This window comes from Neofelis nebulosa, chromosome 1 (genome assembly GCF_028018385.1).
Source record: "Neofelis nebulosa isolate mNeoNeb1 chromosome 1, mNeoNeb1.pri, whole genome shotgun sequence".
NCBI classification, from domain to species: domain Eukaryota; kingdom Metazoa; phylum Chordata; class Mammalia; order Carnivora; family Felidae; genus Neofelis; species Neofelis nebulosa.
In genome coordinates this window covers 11622321-11647944 of record NC_080782.1, presented here as the reverse complement: position 1 = coordinate 11647944, position 25624 = coordinate 11622321, and the positions used below count along the sequence as shown (strand labels likewise).

Sequence of the window (25624 nt, the reverse complement as noted above, 5' to 3'; positions counted from 1 at the left end):
TATGCCAAATTCAGCTTTCTTATTATACTATGTGATGAGTATCACTTTGGTTGGCAGAGATTTATTTTTTACACCGTCCTCTGTATTTCTGTTTCTTCTTCCACCATGAGTCCAGTACCGAGCACACAGAAGAACTCCGTAAACGGTGCTCGTCAACTGTAAGTGCTATTTATAAATGATAGCGAGTAGACCAAAACTTCTAAACCCCTTTCTAACTCACGGTGTCAACAGTTCAACAGCCCAAGAAAATACCAGAGTAGGAGGAAAGAGTGAGCTCTTCCATACATCACTTTGTCCTTGATGATGCAAAGTGACTGCTGTCTCGTAAAGGACGCCCAAACAGGAAAACCCACCAACTTCCTCAGCAGGCCAGACCGTCAACAGCAAAAGCTGACTTTCCTCAGCCACAGCAAGGATGGGTTACAAATGGGCACTGCTGTCTTCCTTTGTTGGTGTCAACCTAAATAGGCCAGGAGTGTCCCAACCCACGTGCTGTGGCAGATCTATGACAGTCACCTCCACCTTTGAGAACCCATTAACGCTGCTACTGACCAGCTCTCATCATTCTCTTGCATAACATGTTCATTAACGTGACTGTCTACTGTAGCCTATATAATGACCGAGTTCTCCTCCACACGTCCTCGTTTGGCCTCCTCGTATTCCAGCATGTTGATTATGCCCCTTTTAGCACATGCCTTTCCTTTTCCTCACAGGGAAACACCCCTCCAACCCAAACACACACAATCTCTTTTCTGCAGACATGCCTAAATCCCTGGACTATATCACAGCGGTATTCTTTTTCCAAAAAAAATCACCTGGAAAACACAGCTTTGCCTGTTCTTAGTGTTCTCCAGAATCCACACTAAACCACCCTATCACTAATGGGGTCTCCAACTGAATGGGGATTCCGAAACGTGGCATATTACCTGGTAAAGATTTTTAAAGCCCCACCAAACATCATGCCACAAAATCAAGAGAATACTTTTAAGAAACTGAAGCTCACGGGTACCTGGGTAGCTCAGTCAGTTAAGCATCTGGCTCTGGATTTCGGCTCAGGTCATGATCTCACAGTTCATGAGTTCGAGCCCCGCATCAGGCTCCATGCTGATAGCGTGGATCCTGCGTGGGATTCTCTTTCTCCCTGCCCCTCCTCCGTTCACACGCACTCACTCTCTCCCTCTCTCAAAATAAATAAATTAACTTCAAAAAAAGAAAAAAAGAAAAAAAAGCCCTGAAGCTGAGCCTGAAGACAAACACATTTTTAGAAACAGCATTCCATTTCTGGTCTTACAGCGCGCTGCGTGCTGGTACCAGATTCACCAATGACCGTCCACCTCCGGCACCACATCCTAATCCCAGCCTCGTGGGCATCCCAACTCCATCACCTCCACACGAAGCTCTTCAAACAAGACACATGCTTCTCATCTCCACACCCAGAAGTGCTGTATACTGGACAGAATGGTCAAAAAATGGAAGTAAGGAGAAAGATCAAGGGGCGCCTAGGTGGCCCAGTCAGCTGAGCATCCAACCTCAGCTCAGGTCATGCATCATCTCACAGCTCATGAGTTCAAGCCCCACATGGGGCTCATTGCTGTCAGTGCAGAGCCCGCTTCAGATCCTCTGTCCCCCTCTCTTTGCCCCTCCTCTGCTTGTGCTCTCTCTCAAAAACAAATGTTAAAAAAAAAAAACAAAAAAAACAGAGTCTTTAAAATAAAAAGGGAGAAAGATCATGATTTTAGTTCTATACTGTTTCGTCTGCTTGGAATTCAAGTCACATGTCTTGGGACGGTGGCAACACTGAGTAACCACGAACCACACGGAACTTACCTAGGGATACAGGCTAGATACGAAATCAGTCTCCTGAGGTCCTCCTGTCGTATTCTATCATGATTGCTGCGGGCTGGAAACGTTAAAATGGGACCTCCACGTTTATCTCTGCCACCTGAAAAACAAACATTTGGAGCACACTTAGACAGAAACAGAGAGGACAGGACTCTTCATGCCACCACCGGAGGTCCATCGTCGTCACCGAACCACTCATGCAACGCTGTCCCTCCACCAACTGCATGGCCAGGAAGGACAGAGCAAAAGGCAAGAGCCCTTGCTTTGGCGGAGACGTGGATGGGCTACTTCATCCGCTCCCGGGATTCTGAAGAAGAACATGTCTGAGTGCGGCCTGTCACCTGGGAAGCCACACAGAAGGCCCCGTCTTTGTCTTCCTGCATGCTTCCTGCTTTCTTTAACTTTACGTCTGCAGGGAACACATTTCCACACATATGTGCTTCATTCACCTTAAACCAGCGCCTCCCCACACCTCACCTCTTGTTCTCCTCCAAGCTGCCCCCATCCTGCCCTCCCCAGCATGCTAAGCTCTCAACCAAACTGGGTTGTAGGTCTTGCAAGAAAGAGACAGAATGGTCTCCAAACGTTATCCTGGATGATGACTTTCTATCATCATCTGGGATCTAGGGCATCTTCCCCGTTCCAGGGCAGTACCTGACCCCAGCAGTCAAGCTTCACCAACCTCTCACACAAAGCCACACACACACACACACACACACACACACACACACACACACACACACACACAGATTGATTGGCATTTGAGAATGTTACAACAGAACTAAATTACCTTAAGGTGTTTAGAAAAATTATGTCACATACTAAGTACAAACCTCGGGTGACAGGCAGGCGTGGCCCTCATTAACACACTGAAAATCCTAATGAAGTCTGTTGGTATCACTCAACATTTTTGGTGAAATTTCTAGATATATTTTATTACTTCTCTCACTGTTTTCACAAATTACAACAGAGAAGGAAAATCTAGCCTTCCCAAGCAGATCCTTCCTTAGTTTTACAGCTCTGGTCATCTATCTGTCTTCAGAGGAATGGCAGTAAGATCTCAAAATTCAAGTCACAACATGAAACTCTTAATTATTTTCTCATCTTATTTACTTCATCAGCAGAGGTAAAATTAAAAAGCAAGCAAACAAACACTAACAACAGAAAGCCAGATTCTTTCTTTTTAGAAAAGCCAAAGAAGTGTTCAGCACAAGATGTTGGAATTTTAAAAACACATTTCACCAATTTGGGTACCATTTCCTAGAATGATTAATAGTGCCTCTCAACAATAATGAAACTCAATTCTGATTCTGAACACTTAAAATGATCCACATGTACTATTTGGTCATGCAATCCAGAAAAGTATTGTTATTTACAAATCCAGTAATTCAAGTATTAAATGGGAACAATACTAAATCATAGCCACTGATACATGCTACATATGGATTCCAGTCCTTAACATACGGGCTCGGATTTCAACATCATGACGACCGCATTAAGAGGTTTTATCATTCCAGCTTTATAATTAAAGATACTAAGGCTTCAATAAGGATGGGGGGAGGGGTGCTGGCTGGCTCAGTCAGAAGTGCCCAGAACTCCTGGTCTAGGGGTCATGAGTTTGAGTCCCACATTTAGTGTAGAGATTACTTAAAATAAACAAGTGAAATTAAAAAAAAAAAAAAAAAAAAAAAGACAAGGGGCCTATGCCATATGGTCACATCTGGGTACTTTGCCCTGACAAGAGCTTACAAAATTTTTCACACTAGTAGCTTTAATTCTCTCTAAAGTAGCAAAAATGTGCAGAAGGACAACTGTATGATGGTTCCTAAGCTTCTTTAGGAACAAAAGGTACTATTAAAAGTAAGAAGCAGTACTGTTATAAATGCCAGAATGTCATCACCAAGTAACCTTCTGAAATATCAGACAGTATTTTTAGGTTAATACTAATGAGGGCCAATGGTATTTTGGGGGATTACCGCTTATCCCCAGGATAAGACAGGCAACAACTTCAGTATTTTTTTTTCTTTTTTTTTTGGTCTCCCAACATCTTTGATATTTTTCAAAAGAGAATCAATCTCCTTGGTCAAAAATACTGCAGATCCACATACAGAAATTTGAGTTCTTAAAAATGTACTAGGATATTTGGCTGAAAACATTCACCCCACTTTCGGTAAAGAGAATAGCATCTAACATCTTCCTGGACCAACATTCTGAACTTTTTAAATGCAAAACAATATTTGATTCAGCAGAGAGACTAGATGACCGTGACCCATGATCAACTCCTCCCTCTGGGTCATCATATCTCACAAAGCAAGCAAGGCCATACGCACCACCACGGGCGCCAAAAGTTGAACCCAAAACCGCCCATCAAAGACACTCATGTGGGAAAGTGCCATTCTGCTCACCGAGACGTAAATGCCAAGTGTGAGGAGTCCTGACCGCCTCTGTTCTGCTTCACCTGTCATCCAGATTCCCCCCAAGCTGGCAGCACTAAGGAAGAGTCCCCTGAGACTCACCAGCAAGCTCATCCCCCAACTAGGCTCTCACTTGTGTCCTAAAAAAAAACCTTATTTACACCCAAACTTGAACTTTAAGAGGAAAAAAAATACTCACTTTATCTTTTTCCTTTTCCCATAACAGAGCTTCAGAAAACTCACCGGGATAGTTTTAAAACTTCAATAAAAGTCACTTATGAAGTAAAAACCACATATTCTCTATTTAAGTAATAATTGTTTTCACCTGCTAACCTCCCTGCTTCGGGGTGCATCTTCCAATCTGTGGCGTGTCAGCGACAGGCAGATGTCAATCACCCATCTGCTGACCACACCCCCTCCCAAGAAGTTAAAAAAAAAAAAAAATCTTAGAACCCATGAAACACGGTATCAAAGAAGGACCATGAGCCTCTAAAGGGCTTAAAATCATTGCCACACACGCCTGTTTGGATTATACTCCCCAAGATTTAACCTGGTGCCAGTGTCACAAATGCAGAAGATACACCACAAGAACACTGTCTGGGTTATGAAGCAGAATTACAACTTTAAAGTTCTTGTTCCTGAACTAGTAACAAGAATGATGCTCTAACTCAGCAAAGCTTCACTTACCGGATGTACGACTGTGTATCTGACGTTGACCTGCAGCCTCAGGGACAGGCAGGTGGGACACGTCAGTCCTAGTTTATAGACGGGAAACACAGTGCCTTAGTTTCTACAGGGAAAAGCAAAGGGCAGGAAATCCATTTCCCGCACGATTTCCTGCAGGTACCAATGTCCAGGATGTCTAAGAATGAATGGGTCACAGTCCCTGGATTGCTACATGTCTATAATCAAAAACGAACAGCTTGTTAAGGATTGCCTATCCAAATGCTGTGTTAATGTAAAAAAAAAAAAAAAAAACCACAATAAGAAAGAAAAAGAAAGCATAGTTTTTGTTCCTAATGACACTGTTGTATGTTTAATTCCTACAAAAACTGTCCCTCCTCTCCCCGTTCTCCATTTTATTTCTGTAAGGCACCTCACACCTTGTGGTAAGCTACGGGGTTTACAGAATCTTTTTGTTTGTCTGTGTCGCTGACTAAATGGAAGCTCTATGGAGGCAGGTGTTGTTTGTTCACTCACTGACATCAGTATATACTTTCAAGGCCGAGGAAGACACTGGAACAAAAAGTACACTCAATAAATCAGTATTTGCGGAATGAATGGATTCTACACGAAGTGAATTAAAAATACCTACTGTCGGATATCAGGAAGTTAAAAACAGATGTGCCTAATGAACATTCCTATAGAAACACAGATGCTAAGGTTCCTGTCCACATGGGAAAGAAGGCTGAGGAAGTCCGGCATTATAGCTTCAGTGTCTGTGTGACACTTCCTGAAACCCAGAGACACTTATTTTCTTGTCTAAAAGGTGACACTCCAGGGGACATGGGCTCTGGAGCAGCGTGGCCCAGAACGACCACAAAAGCAGCTGGATTCAGAGTTGCCTCTTCTTCTTTACATCAATTAGGAACTCACCTTTCATCCAGTTAGAATAAACTTCTCTTGTAAGGAAGGCATACTTACTTTGAGGAGTATCATGTAAATCTCAGTGAATCAACTATATTTCTCTCTGTATGGTCCTTATTTGAATTTCTGGATTACAGCCCCAGTGAAAAAGATTCTTTACACCCCCATCCCCCAAGGAGCAGGCTAACTCACAGCAGATCACGAAAAGCAGATTTTACAAAGGAAAGCTCTCAAAAGGCATGATTTGTGAGAAATTGTGGCTCCCATGAACTAAGTCTGCCATCAACTAACCAAACTCTGTCACGAGGGATCCACTGCCCCCCACCTCGCTCTAGGAGCAGCCAAGGCCCACACTGGCTCCACAGCCCCCTACGTTCACATGCTTGCCTCCTGCAGCCAAGTCCTGACAACTAGGAACCGGTTTACAGAGTATTTCAAAGGAAGACTCTACAGGGACTCTGGATGCAGCACTTGGAAAGCCTCTGGCAATACCCAGCCCTCTGGTCTGTCATTATGGCTTCAGACTGTGCCAGATGCTAACAGAATACCCAAGATGGACGGGAGGTACCCTCTTCCCTTTCCAGAAAATGTAGAACTCTGCAAAACTGAACCAAGAGGAACAGTGGTGAGTAGTCCAATAGGAACAGCAAACCTCTGGCCAATCAAATCCTACTCTCACTTGCAAAGGTGAATGATGTTCACCTTGCCATCCCCAGAACAATTTCTTCCAAAAAAACAACCCTAATGTCTATCAGCAGGCAACAGACTGAACCAAGTATGGTCAGACACACAACAACAGAGTTCATACAACTGTAAAAGGGTGTGGCACCTCTGTACTAAGTCTCTCTTCTCCAGACCACTGGTTCAGTGAAACAGCAAGCAGAAAAAATGGTGCATGGCTACATTACTATTTCCCTCCGGGAGGGGAGGGGAGAACAGATGGAGAGAAAGAAGTGCTCTTATTTTACAAGGGTAAGGAAAAAAAAACAAAAACAAAAACTAAAGAAAACAAAAACAAAACAGGTTTCCTCTGGTGGAGGGAAGGTACAGTAGAAAAGGCAGGGAGAGAAACATTTCTCTGTACTTTAACTTTTTTTAGATTTTAAGACTGGAATGATGTGCACATTGAAGCAAGACGGGGTGGTTGTTTTTTTAAGCTTTAAAAATGTAAAATGAAATGAAACAAATGATCTGGAGTTTCAAGTTGGCAGTAACTTGCCACACAGAGACAATCCCATATTCTACCGGCTTTCATGACACAGTAGCAGTACTGTATGTTCCCAGGGGTATATACCCTTAGGACAATAAAACAAGAACAGAAGTATCAAATTACATTCAGGGTCTCATAGTGTAGCAGTAACATCGGCATTACAATGTAAACACGCAATTATGTTGATGAGGGCAGGCACTGAGATTTTCAGTATAAAGAAAAGGAGACACAAATGTAAAATCAAAGAAACATATGATACCTGTAACCCTAAATTTGGATTAGAAACTTTAGTATAAAGTCATGACATCTTTTCTTATTAAGAAAATATACATATACACACAATATATATACACATATTGCCTGGATGTGTCCACGGGGGGAGCAGAGATAGTAACCCACTCAACCCCGAGATTATGACCCATGCCAAAGTTGGACGTTCAACCAACAGAGCCACCTAGGTCCCCCAGAGAAGAGAAAAATTTAACTTCATAAGAGATGAAAAAAACTGTAATTGAAACACATCAAATATTAAAAATCACAGTTTTTTTTTTTTATCAGTCTGAAATGACTAATGGTCATTTTACATTCGTCTGAAAACTGATAAGAATCAATCATTTTTCGTGCCTCTTGTATTAACTGTGTTCTCAGGGTAACCAAGAAACTGATGAAGGGACACTTCTCTTGTAGAATATCCAAACCGATAAAGAACAAAGGATGTGGGGTGCCTGGGTGGCTCTGTCAGTTAAGCACCCAACTCACAATTGTGGCTCAGGTCACAATCTTGTGGTCATAAGATTGTGCCCTGAGTCGGGCTCCACACTGAGTGTAGAGCCTGCTTAGGATTCTCTCTCTTCCTCTCCCTCGGCCCCTCCCCTGCTTATAGGTGCCCGAATGCACTCTCTCTCTCTCTCTCTCAAAAAAAAAAAAAAGGATGCAATTAGAATGTCGCCATTTTGCATTACATAATGAACTGTAATAAAATACCAGATTCTAAACCATGATCATCAATGAATGCTTAACATCAAAGAAAAAGAAACAGCCAACCCCCACCCCACCCTGCACCGCACACAAATACAACTCCCAGTAGGATTCTTGATTTTTGCCTTCTTCCTGCAAAATCTAAGCTAGGTCTAATCAAGCCTCAAGACCCAGCTCCTAGTTTACAGGAAAGACAGGGGAAGGAGAACATAGTAACTGACCACCCACAGGTGCAACCAGCAAAAGCTACAATGTAGGGAACTCTACAGGAAAACACCGTTTCCTCACTTAATAATTAACACAGGGGATAAGATAAAGACAAGGATAAGGAGTAAGAACCTATAGATTGAGAGAAACAGTCAGAAGAACCAATTGCAATGTATATCCTGTAAAACAAATTGTGAGACAAGCAAGGATATTTGAATATCGCCTGGCCTCTTTTTATATTAAAGAATTACTGCCCATTTTTTAAAGCCGTTAATCATACTGAGGGTTTTTTTAAAGGAATATAGATGAGTGACCCATGGATTCATGGAAACTCATTATACTATTCTCTCTCCTTTTGGATGCTGAAATGTTTTATGATAAAAAGGGGAAAAAAGTGTTCTTAACTCTGGTGGTGGTCAGTGAATTATTTTGAGGTCCAAACCCCAATGGCATAGGAATCACATTAGTGGTTGAGTATACATATACATGGTATATATTATATATTAACATATACATTAAATAAAATGTTAAATATAAACTATAAAACACTTCTTTTATTGCCCCTACTTCTGACCTGAAGCATGAAATCAGGTTTGTCATCTAACCTCATTTAACACACTGTCTGCAGGAGCTGGTAAGTACTTTGCTGTCTTACGTACGTGCAGTGAGGGCTGCTTTTTACAGTAGCTGGCGAGGAGACTGAGGATCAGAAATATTCAAGTTCAAAGAATCCCTACTGGGTTTTTGGGTTTTGTTTGTTTGTTTTTCTTAGAGATTTTGACCTAATAAGTAACTCACAGAATCACTGATCTTTTGGCCTGCTTTTTCAAAGCCCTGGTTATTCCATTTAGATTTAATTTACTAAAAACTACTCATATGGAGAGCTTTTACAAATGCACCACAATAAATGTCCCCTAATACTTTTATTTTTTTTAAATTTTTTTTTTCAACGTTTTTTATTTTATTTTTGGGACAGAGAGAGACAGAGCATGAACGGGGGAGGGGCAGAGAGAGAGGGAGACACAGAATCGGAAACAGGCTCCAGGCTCCGAGCCATCAGCCCAGAGCCCGACGCGGGGCTCGAACTCACGGACCGCGAGATCGTGACCTGGCTGAAGTCGGACGCTTAACCGACTGCGCCACCCAGGCGCCCCCCTAATACTTTTAAAAATAGGATCAGAGCAAGAAGTAGACTGGCAGTTGGGAGCCCAGCAGTAGAGGAAATGGGGACGGGTAGGCGCTCTTTCGGAGGTAATCAAAGTGTTCCGGGATTAGACCATGGTGATGGTTTCACAACCCTGTGAATACCCTAAAATCCACCAAATCATATACATTTAAAGGACAGATTTTATGGTATGTGGATTATACCTCAATAAAACAGATTTTACTAAACAGGATTAGAGGTATAAATTTTTCAGAAGTTTACTCCTGCATTGTCAACCTTTCAGATAAAAAAAATCACCATGCAAAAGTAACAAATTTGTTTTTAAGTTAGTGCTTCTTTTCCATTTTTCCTTCCTAAGCAAAATCACAGCAAGCCTAAGAAAATCAGCAAATGATATCATGCTAACATAACTCGCCAGTTCTGGTTATAAAGTAGGAAATACTCTACAATTGTGGTGGCACCCACCAATCATTTCCCTGACACAGCTGGTGACTACCATCTCTAATATTTTTAAAGTTCTGTACTAGCTTGCTACAGTGAACTTCCCTCCCCACTAAAAAGACCCAATTTTAATTAACCCTGAAGAATTTAAGGTTTGAGTAGTCAGGACAAACTCTGAAAGACAAATGACTTTATTCCTTCAATTAGTTTAAAGGGAAATAGTTTCAGCTTTGATAGTAACTTAGATAAAAACAACAACAACAACAACAACAACATCAAATGAGGGGTACCTAAGTGGCTTAGTCGGTTAAGCATCTGACTTTGATCTAGCTCAGGTCATGATCTCATCGTTTGTGGGATCGAGCCTCACAATGGGCTCTGCACTGATAGCGTGGAGCCTGTTTGGGATTCTCCTTCTCTCTCCCTCTCTCTCCACACCTGCCCCACCCCCTGCTTGTTCTCCATCTCTCAAAATAAATAAAGCCTTAAAAAAAAAAGTAACATCAAATGAGATATTCTGTATTAAGAGCCTAATAAGGAATGAGTATAAATAAAAATCAGCAACCCTAGCCTCCCGTTCTTTACGTGCCTGTCTCCAGGAGCTTAACCAAAGAATCAAGCTCTCTCACCACAGATCAACTTTAAAAATAAAGAACTGAGGAACATGTGGAACTGGCTTTGAGCCTTCTTACCGATGCCTCTATTATTTATAAGCAGAGGCTTCTCATTATATTAACTTTAAAATCCATCTGTAAGCTACAGAATCAGGAATTGACAAACTGCGACAGGGGTCCACATTATGCAGTTTGTCGGTAAATGATTAGGAAAGAGCAAAGGGTACTTTAAAAACTTGGTGTATTATAAGCAAGGAGAGGTTTCTTTACTTTTGTTTTGTTTTCTCTTGTAGCATATATTTTCAACTAGCTAAAGCGTCTTTCTTTTCACAAACTTCTATCAACCTTCCAAATGCATTCTGAATTAGATTCACTTCAGCCAAATCATCAAAAAGTGTTTACGAGGTGCCAGGAAACACCACTGGCCATAAAGGTGTGATTAGTAACAGCACCACAGGGAGCTGCACCCTAAATATAGACCAGTCACACATGCCAAAAGGACACACCTAACACATAATAGCAGCTGGCAGCGTTACACATTTAAAATAAAATGTGTTCAAAAGGAGACTCAGATCAGCGTATCATGCCTGTTTGAGAAAGATAAAAAATTATCAGGGGAAACACATACAGGAAGACTGTCTAAAAGCACATGGCAATCCACACATTTACTTCCTGCTGTAACAGAGCAGAAAAATCTGAAAACCTTGGTTTTGCAACAAATGAACTTGTGTCAAAAAGGTCAAGTCCCCAATGGCTCTTCTGTTCGTGTAGGAGGGAGCCCCCAAAGAGACAGCCCAAAAAAGCCCTACAGCTGACTCCCTATGTGTGGAGGAAGTCAGATGCTCCAAAGCCTGAGAGACAGATCTAGACTGTCACCACAATGCAGGGGGCCAGGCACCCCCAACTCCAGCACAAGTATTACAGGTAAGTGGAGGACCAGGTTGGTAGAGATCACTGGGGCTTTGATGGTCCACAACATGGGCTCTAAGAACCCCAGGACTAGGGGACAAAAAAAAAAAAAAAAACAAGGTAAGAATTCAGGACACATCCAAATAAGGTCATATTCCCATCGCTTTCAGGGAGACGATGGACTTCTAAACAATCAGTTGTTTTACTTAACTGAATAAGTGAAAAACAACCAAATGTTTGCTGAATAAAAGACACAAACATATTTTAATCACCAATGCTATTTGACTTATAGTGTGTGCCTACAAGCTAAAAGAAAATGCTCTTGGCACTAACTTCTCAGGAAAATACTACAAGAACAAAGCAGTTAAAAATCCACTGGAACATCAGCACTTCCATGCATGTGGCAGGGGCGTTAGTTTAGGATTTCAGACTCTGATACTGTATCAGAAGCAGTCAAAAGGAACAGTAACACAGATCGGAAAGTTCAACTTTACCTGAAAGGTATGCAACTTTTTCCTTTAAAATTGGCAAAACATCCATAGCTTTCATTTCATCGTTTTTTCGAAACCCTGAAATACATAAGGAGAAAATCAAATTACTAGGTTGCTTGAGTGACATTTCATTTCTTACCCATTCTATCCTATCCAAATATAGCAGCTTTATTCACACCCATTAAATCAACTTTAGAAATATCATTTGAAAGGATCTGAATTCTATGAAGGAAAGACTCTGATCACAGAATTATCTTCTATTTTAATGGCAAATAACGATTTGCACACAGACCGGGAGGATCCCGTACCAAACAGGCTCCAGGTCATTTGTAGCAATAAAGATCTGGTCCCAAAAAAAAACACAGGATATGAAACCAGTCCGGATGATTTCAAAAATCTTCACTTGAATCCTGTAGATTAATGTAAACATTGGCAAATAAAACAACAATATCACGTTTTAAACACTGCAGCTGGTGCACACTAAAGCCTGTAGGGGGAGCTCAAAGTCTCCTCCTATCAGAACCCACAGTGGTTAAAAATAAACAGTGGCAAGGAGAAGAGCAGGATTTATAAATAGCTGGGGACTGGCCACAGCTCCCTCTAGGCTCTATCCTTCCAGGCCTTCTGGGTCATGCCCCCCCTGGAGGAATGTCACTGGCTACTGGGGTAAAATGGCCCAATGCCACCTGTAAACACCCTCTTCTCTGTGTGAACCAACTCTCCCCATGCCCAATATTGCAGAAGGCAAGTGGAGATATCATGGAAAAGAAGCACACAGCAAGCAATTTAGGCCAAGCCAACATCCATCTGAGCAAAAGGAATTCATGCAGCCCAATGTGTCTGGCCCAGCTCACTAGGGCAAATGCCCAAATGGGAGTCTGGGGCAAAAATGTTCATTCCCATAATAATGCCTCAGGATAGTTCCCCTGGAGGTCTCTAACAGAGGAAATCTAGGTTCAGGATGCTGGCCATCCTCATCAAAACCAGTAACTATCATTTCTGGCTGAGCAGTCTCTAGGAAAAATAAAAGACCACTGGCCCATCGCTATTTTCCTGCTTGTTTTTGCCACAATAGTACAAGGAACGCTCCAGAACGGCAGCTTGGTAACACAACACAAGATGCAGACCTGGGATGAGAGCAAGGGAAGCACTCGCTGAATGAACAGGGCCTCCACCGTGGCAGGTCTGAACAGCCCCTATGGGACCAGCCCTGCCACAGAGGAAAGCTGTACAACTCAACCGTCTCAAGGCCCTGCAGGGTGCCCAAGAGCAGGAGACCCACCTGGAAAGAAAGGAATGGCACGGGGAGCATCTGACCGGGGCTTTTAGCCTGAGGACAGGGCCCAGGCTAAGCCACGTGGAGCTGCTAACACCAGAATCAGGACACAGGTCAGGGCAACCCCAGTAGCTGGGGAGAAGCTGCGGAAAGGAGCAGGGGAGCCCCAAGTTCTGGGTATCATTTTGGCCCAAATTTCTGGCTCTCCCCTGAGCCTCACTTGTCCAGGGAAAGCTCTCGGCTGAAGATAAAGTATGTGACTGAGACTCAGGTTGCAGACCCCTGCAGAGGAGGTGGATTCGAAGCTTGAGTCCAGCCAAATTTGCAGCCTGACAACCCAAGCAAACAGTATCAAAGTCAGCACTTTGGGGAAGAATAGAACAGAATCCAGCAGCTGCGATATATCATTCACAGAAGCAACGAATGGCTAAATTAATGGTGTAATTTGATTAAGTAAATCTCTCCTGCCCGTGGAATACTTGTATACTAAGAACCCAATTTAACAGGATTAAGCACGATACTGACAATCACCGGAGACTCTGCACAAAGACAGCAACAAACACATCACGATGAGGACCCCAAGGTCCAGGAGACACAGCGGCGTTTCCGCTCTGGTCATGAAAAGGCTCAACACAGAACCCATGCCCCCACGTCATCAGGCCACTTTGCTTTCCAATATACCAGGCTCTGTGCTGGCAAACCACCAAGCTTTTTTGAAAACAGTGGCTATTTATAAACGGCAAAATAAGAGCCAAGAGTTCTACAATTTCATCCTTAAGGTCCCTTCAAAGCTCTTGAATGGAGGCAATCTAGTCTCAGCAACTCACTGCTGTCATTGGGTAATTCACAGGACCCATCGACAAAGACAGATTTACATCTCAAGTCCATCTGGCGTGGACGGAGATGTCAGTCGGGCAAACACAAAGAGCAATTAGGTGCCACAGTGGCTCTCCAGAAGACAAGTTTATAAATACCTATAGCAAGGCATAGTATGCAAAGTCCCGTTAGCAGCACAAAGTGCTATGGGCCCCGGACAAATGAGGAGGCAGCACATCCAAGGACAGAAACAGGAAGAAGGAGTAAGCCCCAGCTGTAGATCTCAATCTACAAGGATCTGAAAAGAAGATCCCCCTTCTATTGTTACCAGATAAGAAAACATGTGCTTTCCACCATTCCACTGCCTCTCCCCCCACCACACCCCCCGAAGCCCTGGCAGCAGAGCCCTCGGAGAGGGACCACGGCGACTGCAGTCCTGGATCCCCATGCTATGGGAACAGGAGCCTAACTTGAGGGTCCAGCCCCTCTCACACAACCCTCACCAAGCATCCTAACCCCAGTGCCGCACCTCACAGGAGAGCCGAGGAACTTACATAATTCCAAGGCGTTCTTAACAATTCCTGCCGACTCTGAAACAAGCTGTTTATTACTACCCTTTATGGAGTGAGTGATGGAAGTCAGAGCTGCTGCGATCCAGGCCACCCCACAGAAGGACAGCATACTGACATGAAAACAAGGTGAACTGAACAAAACTTCACGACGCAGATCTCGATTTCCTACGACCCACTGGAAACCACAGACTCACTCCCGTGTTTTAGTTTCTAAAAACTAGTCTTATGTCTCTCAGTTTCTGAATCTCTGCCCTAAGTTAAGATTCACAGTCTTCACTGGAAGAGGAAAGGCACTAGGAGCTAACCCGGTGCTGAAGTATGTTTACTACCATGGTGACAGACATGCATGTCCAAACATTCAGTACAACAGAAATTCTTCATGGTTTTACCACAATATTCTTGTTGAAGAGGTCACAGAAAAAGAGATGTTATCTCAAAGTCAAATTAGAAGTCAAATCAAAACTTCTAAAATAGAAAAGTTTTAAAAAACAAATATAAAACTAACGACACAAAGAAATGGAGTTTGTAACTAGTATGGCTTTCACCTAAGTGTCATCGTTAATCTTGTTGCCATTGTTTTTGTAATCTTTATTTTTGAGTGAGAGAGAGAGAGAGAGAGAGAGAGAGAGAGAGAGTGTGTTGGGGGAGGGGCAAGAGAGGGAGACACAGAATCCGAAATAGGCTCCAGGCTCTGAGCTGTCAGCACAAAGCCCGACAGGGGGCTCGAACTCACGAATGGTGAAATCACGACCTGAGCGGAAGTCGGACGCTTAACCCACTGAGCCACCCAGGCGCCCCATTTTTAAAAACACACCCAGTAGGCAAAAGGCTGAGGAAGCATGTACGCATACCATAAAGCCAGATTAAATATATCATGTAACTTTTCATAAGAAAGGAAGAACTCAGCCATGAAATATCCCTTAGATCAAAAAGGCAGATTCTGTTCCATGCCCCGAAGAGCTATTTATGAAAACAGAGTATGCAACTATTAAAAAACAAAATTTCCAAATACATGGCTTCTGTGCTACTCCAGTGATTCTAGATTACGCTGCAGATACGACAACTCCTACTGTGTTCCTTCTTTGTACAGTAAAGGACCTAGCTGTGGCTTCTAAACTTTCGAATCAAGAGGATATGCTCCCTGACTATCCCTATAAGCTCATACTCTCCCTCCCGTGCTCATGGATAGGGAAAACAATGACAAATGCCACCTTGGAGGGATGCTTCTGAGGTCTCAGACCATATCTGTGTGTCACAGACCAGAAGTCAGCAGCAGTTTTACTTCTAAGTGCCACCAAGGGAGTTTGAAAATGCCACGAACAGGTGCGGGGGGGGGGGGGCACAGAGAGACTTTTGGTAAAATTTAGAAGAAAACCAGAGCAGTTTGACTGAATACCTCATGACATTTAAAAAAAAAAAAAGAGCAGCTTGAAAAGTGAAAAAGAGGTAAATAAGTGGCCAAAGTCAGGGGACATTTAGTGATATCCATCTCTTAAAATTACATACTTTTTAAATTACACACAGTCTATTTTAAAGAGTGCAGAAAGGGGTGCCTGGGTGGCTCAGTCGGTCGGGCGTCCAACTTCAGCTCAGGTCATGATCTCACAGTTCGTGGGTTTGGGCCCTGCATTGGGCTCTGTGCTGACAGCTCGGAGCCCGGAGCCTGCTTTGGATTCTGTGTCTCCCCCTCCCTCTGCCCCTCTGACCAATACTCTGTCTCAAAAATAAATAAACATTATAAAAGGACGGAAGGGACGGAGGGAGGGCAGAAAGACAGACTAGATTCTTGTTACAAATGAGTTTCCCTATCTGAGACAAAAAGAAGCGAATGTGGATTTTAATCAACCGCTAGCCTCAGGAGACAGTGACCACAGCATAAGGATACAGTCAGTCAAGGCTCGTTTGTCAGTGCAGAGGAGGCTTCCCAGGGGAGCCCTACAAGGCATGCAACCAGCACTCTGTTGAACCAGGTCTATCGGAATGTTCACATGATAACATCTGCCACTGCTCTAAGATCTTGATATTAATATTTGCTGAATGATACGGAGGAGAAAGGAGTGTGGGTTAAGAATCAGATGTTACTGTGTGTTAACATAAACATGCAGTCGGTGCTTGATAATTTTCTTTGCTCTTCCCCGGTTCAACACAAACAATGCCTTTTCCTAAAACAACTAAATTTGAATATTTGGAGGGTCTAATACATTCATTTAAAAACATCTCAGGGCACCTGGCTGGCTCAGTTGGAAGAGCATGCAACTCTTGATCTTGGAGTTGTAGGTCTGAGCCCCTCACTGGGTGTACACTTAATTTTTTTTTTTTTTAATTTTTTTTCAACGTTTTTTATTTATTTTTGGGACAGAGAGAGACAGAGCATGAACGGGGGAGGGGCAGAGAGAGAGGGAGACACAGAATCGGAAACAGGCTCCAGGCTCCGAGCCATCGGCCCAGAGCCTGACGCGGGGCTCGAACTCACGGACCGCGAGATCGTGACCTGGCTGAAGTCAGACGCTTAACCGACTGCGCCACCCAGGCGCCCCTTAACTTAAATATTTTTTGAAAGCAAAGAAGAATCTATCTCAACCCCAAGGTTCACATGTTACTTGCCAAAATGGCTTCTGTCGTCACCTTTTAAATTGCTATTTGGTTCAGAGCCTGTCAATCTGGGGTGCATTTCAAACCCCTGTCCCACAACAATCGTATTGCATTATGTTACCCATAGAGAGGGCAGTTTTTCTCACTCTTCCTCTAAATCGGCCTGCTAGCTAGAGAACGGTTTTGTTTTGCTCCCTACTGTATACCAGATGCCCAAGACAGGACCTCGCACAGGGTAGGGTGGTCAACAGACGCCGGCTTGCCCGCTGGCGGAACGGATGAAGGAAGGAACGAATTCTTCAGCTTCTTGCCCTTGAGCCCCTCCTCAAGCACCCCAATGTGCCTCAGCCCCTTCTATTTTAGGTTTATGAAACAGAAGCTCAGTGTTTGCAAAGAGCCACTCCTACAGTGTGTGTTATACTGGCAACAAGGAAAATTAACCTTTCTGTCCTGAGAGGAAATATTGTGCAAGTTAGCATTCGACGATGCAAAACCGTTTCGTTGAATCAATGGTCTGAAACTTCAACTGTCTACACCCCACTGGCCAAACCAATTTCTCATTTTTCACCCTGAGCAGGTGCTGTGCTGGTGTTGTTGACAAATGCCTTTTGGAGTGGATCACTGCCGACCACACACTCATGCGGTCCCTTCTCGAAGTCAGGTTTAAAAACAACCACCACCACCACCACCACCACCACCAAATAGAAAAGGAACCACCACCACCCCGAGTTCTCTTACTTAAAAAGATTAAAAACAAAAACAAACAAACAAAAAAAAAAACCCCGACATCATGAAAATGTTTTCACAAGGGGCAAAAAGGTTTTATACAGCACATTATCCCAACAGTACTGTTTATAGAAGAGTCAAAAAATTAAGACGAAATAAATCAAATGAGGTCAAAAACAAACCAACACTAAACTTTCTCAACTAAGGCACAGGGTAACTTTTTAAAAATCCCCTTTTTCTCCCAGGACTGCTGGCAGATACTAGTCATTTGGAATTTTATGTAATCTTCAAATGAAACCAGTCAGAAAATGTTTTGAGGTAAAAACAGGGTTAGAAGAAACCATGGTTATCTCTTGATCATCTGGGCTTGTTCTGAACGATCTGCCTCACCTCCTGCGCTGGGATTTGCCTCTAAAAGACAATCCACCAGACAAACTGTGCTCTTCGTCCATTTTCAAAGGTCTCATTCGCCCGTCAGCCATACTACTCTAGTATTCCATGGGGAGATCGAAAGTGGAAGCAACTAAAAAATAAAATCCTACACCTTCGGAAACACAGGTTGCAGCAGTAATAAAAAGCTGTCAACAAGGAAAGCAGCCTTTGGAAACAACAAAAAGGAACACTGAAGAGTAAGCTGGAGGGCTACTATTACTACCGAGTCTTGCTGGTGATTACCTCATGTTACTCAGGAGTTGAGTTCGGGGAAACGCGCGCGCGCCCGCGCGCGCGCGCCCCTGAACACAAAGAGCAGGATGAGCCGCCGCTGCGCCAAGGGCGCCGCGCATGCGCAGAGGGAGGTGACGTCACCCTTTCCAGGCCGGCCGCAGTTCCGACTCCCTCACCTTTCTCTGCAGTGCCTGCAGGTTTAGTTACAGATCACAGGGAGCGGCGGTGCGGGGCCCGCAGTGTTTGCGCTATCGAGGGTTTTAGTTAGGCAAGCAATTACACGACTGTTGTGTAGGAAGGCAGCATTTTTAATTAGCCTAGATCCTCTGAAAATACTGAGGGGGAAAGATAGCAAGATGAGAGACCAAATGATACAAATGTCACTTTTACTAAGATATAAAAACATCAAGATATAACGTAAGGCTTATATTTTTATGTAAACGTGTATAATCCACAGATATAAAATGTTTATAAAACCCATGTAAAATGAATTAAGTACTTATATCAAGAATACGGGCATGTTCACAGACCCCCCCCCCAGGAATGCCGATGGGGTTTCATAGCGCAGTATTATAATTTTTACTCATAACCTTTATGGTTATAATAACTGTCAGATTGGTTAATTTATTCCTTCATATAATTTTAGAAGCAATAGCCTGTAACATCATACCTTTAAGGAAGAAAAAGCAGTATAAGTTTGATTGATTCAAGGAAGTTAAGGGCGTTTCAACTGAAAATAGCTCTGGCTTTTTAATGTCTCGAGCACAAAACACAGAGGTCAAACCAAAATCACCAAACACCATAACAAAAAATATTTTTTAAACTATTACATATATTTTAATGTAAATGAAATAATGAATTTTTAATATTTTATTATTTAATTATGCATTAGCTATGCATTAGAAATTTGTTTATTTATTTAATAGAACACACTTTATTCATAAGTAAGTTTGCATGAAATCAAAAGCAGGGGCAACCTCTTTTTGGAAAAGGGAATATAAGAAGGCAACATGTCATTTATTTTATATATATATTCTGTCTCAGTCTGTGGGTTGCTTTCATCTTTTCAGTCTCCTAATGGAGTCTTTTGATAAAGACGAGCTCTAAAAAAAGAATTTCCAAGTTATTATTCTGTATGTTCAGTGCTTTCGTGTTCTGTTAAGAAACAGTTGCCTGCTACAAGTTCATGTAGATATTTCCCTATGTTTTCTTCTAAAGATTTTTTTCTTTTTTTTCTCAATTTCATTTTTTATTTTTTAAAAATTACATCCAAATTAGTTAGCGTATAGTGAAACAATGATTTCAGGAGTAGATTCCTTAATGTCCCTTACCCATTTAGCCCATCCCCCCTCCCACAACCCCACATTAGAAATTAATTTAAAAACAGAACAGACCCCGGGGTGCCTGGGTGGTTCATTGGTTCAGCGCCCAATTCTTGATCTCAGTTCAAGTCACAATCTCTCGGTTCATGGGGTTGAGCCCTACATCGGGCTCTGTGCTGATAGCACAGAACCTGCTTGGGATTCTCTCTCTCCCTCTCTTTCTGCCCCTCCCTGGCTCGCTCACTCTCGCTCGCTCTCGCTCTCTCTCTCTCTCAAAAATAAATAAAAACAATAAGAACAGAACAGACTATGAAAGGGAATATTTCATAGTGAAATAGTAGTGTTATAAAAGGGGATTCTATGTTCTTACAATCTCATAAACCAAAAAGAACCAAGTGCCCAGATGTGCTGTTCATCTTTATCTCCCCAAGGACCAGCCAGGGCTAAACACAGGGAAACCTTATGCCTCATGTTTGCCTAATGCCAAAGCAGAGAACACATACATCTGTCTGGGCAGCAGACGCCTCTGGGGAAAGCTCCCACCCTGCACTCTGGGACTCCAATCACCCATCCTAAGCCACGTATATACACACATATATACTTATGTGCCTACTTGCGGTTCTGTGATGCTGACCTACCCCAAAGAAGATTTGCTTTACATAAAGCGGCAGCCTCTCAGGAAAGCTATTTAGAAACTTCGTTTATATCATACGAACCACAGAGACACAACTGATAAAATTTGATCACTGTTATCAAATGATTTGACTTCTATCAAATCATCCAAGATTGACTGCTACAAGAAACTACTGTTTAATCATTACAGCAAACATTTCTTACATGTTAGCACCTTTGCCCTCTACCAGAAGAAAAAAGAACAACACCCTTAATGCCTTCACATTTTTTTTATGCAGATCAAAATCATTCTTGTAAAAAAAGGCTTTGCAAAAATAAAGCTATAATGTAATTCTACTTCTTTTCCTTTATGGACATATCTTTTTATTATTATAAGGAATAAAGGTGCCATTACAGAGACGTAATATAAATTAGCGATATTAAAACTTCGTTCAGCATCCACTGATTTACCCTGTTTGGGGAGGAGCATGGGGGGACTTACACATAGGCTGCAAGCCATCATCCCTTGTGGCACTCACTCAGTCTGACTGGGAAAGCAAGACGTGGGTGTCTGGTTCTGGGTGCAGACACTTGTTACGGAAAACCCAGGGCCGGAGGGGTCAGAATAGGAGACGCAGGACGTGTGGGGTGGAGACGGTTACGGTGGGTCTTGATGGCCATGCAAGAGACTCCCATCACTGGCACACAAAGGTGTGAAGAAAACGGGGCGCCTGCCTGCCTACGGTACAGCCATCTCCACCTGTGCTCACCGCGGTCTCTGCAAATCTGCATCCCAATGTGTAGGTCCCAGCATGATACCTGGCCCCACAAGCCACCTCTCCAACAGCCAAACCAGGAACCCGGGCTTCCCCCTGCACTCTTGTAGGCTCCATGCTAGGGGACCCCTGCCCCACTGGCCGGCATCTCCCTCATGTAGACTACTCCCTTTGATCCATTCTGCTACTCTTCCCTACCGCACGCCTCATCATTCTACTTCCCTAAAATTCATCAATGGCTCCTCAGAGCCCTCAAAGTTCATGACCCGAGCCTGCTGACCTCTGCAGCCTCACTACCTCCCCACCCGTGACCCTCTCCCTCGTCTACTCCACGAGTTCTAACCACCCGCAGGTAACACACACCCCTGCTCACCACTGAGCTCCCACAAGGACTCAAGCCTCGCCTCCCTCCCCACATGCAAGCCCACACATTCTTCACCCTCCTGACGCCCCCTTGAAGGCTCAGACCTGACCCACCCCTTCTGTGAAGTCTCGCTGTGTCCCCACTGCTGGATCCGATCCCCCCCCTCCATCCTGCATTCCCACTGCACTCCAACCCGTCACCACAGTGCTTAGTAACTATCTAAGAAATGCCTGCCCGCGCCCTGCCCCCACCCCCATCAGAAGGCAAGCTCCTGAAGGGCAAGGAAAGGACTGCCTCTCACCTTCCAGCTGGGTTGTGGCTGCAGCAGTGCCCCAGCAACTGGAAGAGCCTCACGCCTAGTTAGCTCAACCCTGAGGTTCGAGATGCTTCACACCGTTGGCAATTTTCAGCGGCAGTATACAATTGGGAGTTCTGAGCAAAGTGGCCATCTCATCACACACAGCAACAGGTCTAAAGCAGTCAGCGTGCCGCCCACACTCACGCCGAGGAAGCCAAGGTGACTGCACTTGCTTGTCTAACATATTCAGTGACTAGTACATAAAATTACATTTATGTATTCTTGGTCTATATTTTAAAGTAGGGAAAGTTTTACTACGGGATATTTACAGTGTAATTAAAATGGTATTCTCTACCCTGGCCGTCAAAAATGTCACTAATTGGGGCGCCTGGGTGGCGCAGTCGGTTAAGCGTCCGACTTCAGCCAGGTCACGATCTCTTGATCCGTGAGTTCGAGCCCCGCGTCGGGCTCTGGGCCGATGGCTCGGAGCCTGGAGCCTGTTTCCGATTCTGTGTCTCCCTCTCTCTCTGCCCCTCCCCCGTTCATGCTCTGTCTCTCTCTGTCCCAAAAATAAATAAACGTTGAAAAAAAATTTAAAAAAAAATGTCACTAATTATAAAAAGCTTCTCTGGTGATTTGGGAAAAGGGCATTCACTGGCTTTCGGTTCTACCTCCTCAACAACCAAAAGAATGCAGGCCTTCAGGGAAGCACAGGCCTCGGAGCCCTGCCTCTTTGGAGGGGTCCTGTCTTCACCCAAGAATTGCAAGTCACGCCAAATTACTTTCCTCATGAGATTTTATAAACAGAGTAGGCAGGAGGGAACCAGGAAACCAAATAACTGCCATACAACTCAAAATTAAACACCTTTCTTTCTGTATTGTTGTCTTAAGGCCCTCAGTACCAGAGGGCCAAGCAAGTTCAGCCTGAGGCAGCTTAACTGAATACTCACGTGGCAATGTCTTTTGCCACATTAATTACACACAAGTTACGCCTCTGAAGTGTCATGTATCACAAATAGTAACATCCCAGAACACCTGCGTTATGTCACTGACATCTTTCCTTGTTACTGACCATGAGCATGAAGGAAACAGAAAACACACCAAGCGGATACGCACAGGCGAACCTTTCTAGCTGGTCTATAAATTTAAGAAAAAGGGACAGAATCCCTATCAATGAATCAAGATTTGGGGTTCAAATCTGGTGTGTTTCAGCTTCTCTCCATATCAATATCCCCCAACCCAGCCTTCCTTCTGTCCGCCCTGTGATGATAAGGCTCTGCCTGGGAATATTTCCTCCTGCCCAGATAGATAAGAAAGGATGGATCCACCGGGTAGGCACTGAAACCACAATCCTCACCCAGGGCTCTTACTCCAGGCTCACCAGCAAGTGTTTATCAATCCCTTCTCCCTTCAAGACACTGGTTGATTAGTTTTCCAACCGTGGAGAAAAAGTAAACCACAGCTGAGTGTCTTAATAAGCTATCAGTTAACTTGACTGAGCATGGATTACATTCAAATAGAAATACTGTATTTAGGGACATTAAAGTCAACACACACATACACAAAATATCAAAGTATATTCGGCAAAGACATTGTATGTCCATTTCTCTTCAGTTAATTCACTTACCCTTATATTAATGTATTCCCCAAGGCAAATGCCACAAAGAAACAATTTTTAACCGAAGGACTGAAAAGTTATTTCCATTTGGTTTTAATTCCAACATAAACTCACTAGAGAGATAAATCTTTAATAACATCAAAGAATTTGGCAGAACTTTCTACCAGCCAGTCCTCTGATGAAGCTTAGAATTGTGTTGTTAACCCCTTGGCATTCACAGAGGACATATTTACACACAGTGTTCTCTTAAGTCCTAGAGATTTTCCTCCTAAATGGTTAAGCTCTGATTTTAAGAAGCTTATAATCTAAAACAAAATAAAACACACATTTATACGAACAGTAGCCTTAACAATGTGTGAGCAACAAGAAAAGCCTGATGGACGAGGGGCACCCGGGTGGCTCGGTCACGCGAGTGTCCAACTCTTGATTTCAGCTCAGGTCATGATCTCATGATTTGTGAGATCGAGCCCCGTGTCGTGCTCTGCACTGATAGCACAAAGCCTGCTTGGGAGTCTCTCTCTCCTTCTATCTCTGCCCCTCCCCTCTGTGCACACATGTGTGCACATTCTCTCTGAAAATAAATAAAACTTTAAAAAAGAGAGAGAGAGAAAAGCCTGTGGAGACGGACAAACATCTTGCAAACACACGTTACTGTTAGTTTGAAGAGAGAGGTAGATACTACTATTGAGATTAGACAAACCCACCTAAAAGGTTACTTTTGTTACTGAAATTTTGTATCAATCACTGGCACTAAAAACTAAGTCCTTGACATAAAAAAGGGTGTTCCGGGCCATTCTGAAAGGGTTAGAAACCCTTGCTATAGAGATTAAAACCGCAAAGCACAGGAGTGAATGATACAGATAACACGTTTGAAGACTGACACGGTGAGGTTTGAATCATTAGAAACCCACTGGACAGCTTACACACCACTGCTTTGCCCAAGTTGTCCATTTCCCTCCTCTGCTCTGACAACTGCTTCATCCGTCTACCAACGTATCAGAAATATATCCGAAATATACTGTGATACATCTGGTGCTTGAGGACACAAATGGGACCGAGCTGAGTCGTGCCCTTAGAGGTCTACTGACCAACGAGGGACAGAGAGCCTGGAACAGTAGAAGAACCCTCTGGGAAGCAATTCTGTCACCACTAAGGACAACTCCAAACAAAAAAACTGGCACTTTGTAACTAGTTTTCAGGCTGAATTTCCAGTACAACCTAAAGTTTGAGTTTTTCTTCCTGATCCTTCTATTTGCCGTAACAAAATGTGGTGGCTCAACAAGTATGTTAGCCCTGAGGACATGCTGCTGAGAACAGGGCCAGGCCAACTCTGGTCACAGACAATGTGACCCGGTTTTACAATTACACCATCTCAGACAACCTCAGCCTGTAGGACTCACAGGCTTTTAAGGCTCAAGTGCCTTCTTTTCCTCATGTTAATTCAGGTGTCGATGTCCTGACTTAACCCTCATTTCCAAGCATAGGGGGAAACAAACATTCTAGTGGAAAGGTCCCTACCTTTACCTTCCTAGTGGATTCCTAGTAAGAAACTGAAGGAACTACCAAGAGCCGAGAAAAGGAATAGCCTCTGCTAATATAAAAAACGCAAAGTGAAAGTCATTTCCACCCTCTAACTGCCTCTCCCCCCACTTCAAATCCCCCCAGCGTGTAGGTACAAAAGACTTCTTAAATCTCTGGTTTAAAATGTGTTCATTAAATCAAATAACTTAGATATACTGATGCGAAAACGGATGTTGACATAAAAATGGATTTAATGTGGATCAACTCCACTTGTATTTCTACACATATTCACTGATGAAGAGAAAAAGGTGCAAATTCACAAGGTGGAGGACGGGTCTGAGGGGCGGGTGTGAACCCTCATGCAAGGAGTGCAGGGCAGCCTGTCCGAAGGAAGGAAGGAAGTCACCGTCGGGCACCCAGCACATCTGAGGACAGTACCAGCCCCTGCTTAGTGGCAGCTCCCCCTCTCTCATTCACTGCAAATGGAGGCGGGAACTCAGAAAGCAGAAGCCAGCCCAGGCTCAATGTGTCCCAAGCGCTCCCGCAGGGCTGGGACCCTCACAGAAGGTGAGGAAGCCCCACCTGTGTGACATAACTGGTCACCCCC

The 25624-nt window shown here is 43.5% G+C and overlaps 1 protein-coding gene across 6 annotated transcripts in view; it reads right to left on the bottom strand.

The window, feature by feature from the left end:
• The window catches only part of TRIO (trio Rho guanine nucleotide exchange factor), a 357996-nt gene that overhangs the window by 223017 nt on the left and 109355 nt on the right, over nt 1-25624 (bottom strand). For all 6 annotated transcript variants that reach the window (XR_009257727.1, XM_058715900.1, XM_058715891.1 and 3 more), the window contains exons 2-3: nt 11862-11936; nt 1828-1942 (exon numbers count right to left, since the gene is read on the bottom strand). Coding sequence is in view for 5 of the 6 variants with exons in the window: in XM_058715900.1 (XP_058571883.1) it covers nt 1828-1942; nt 11862-11936 (190 nt within the window). In the remaining variant the exon portion in view is untranslated. The remainder of the gene's footprint in view (nt 1-1827; nt 1943-11861; nt 11937-25624) is intronic.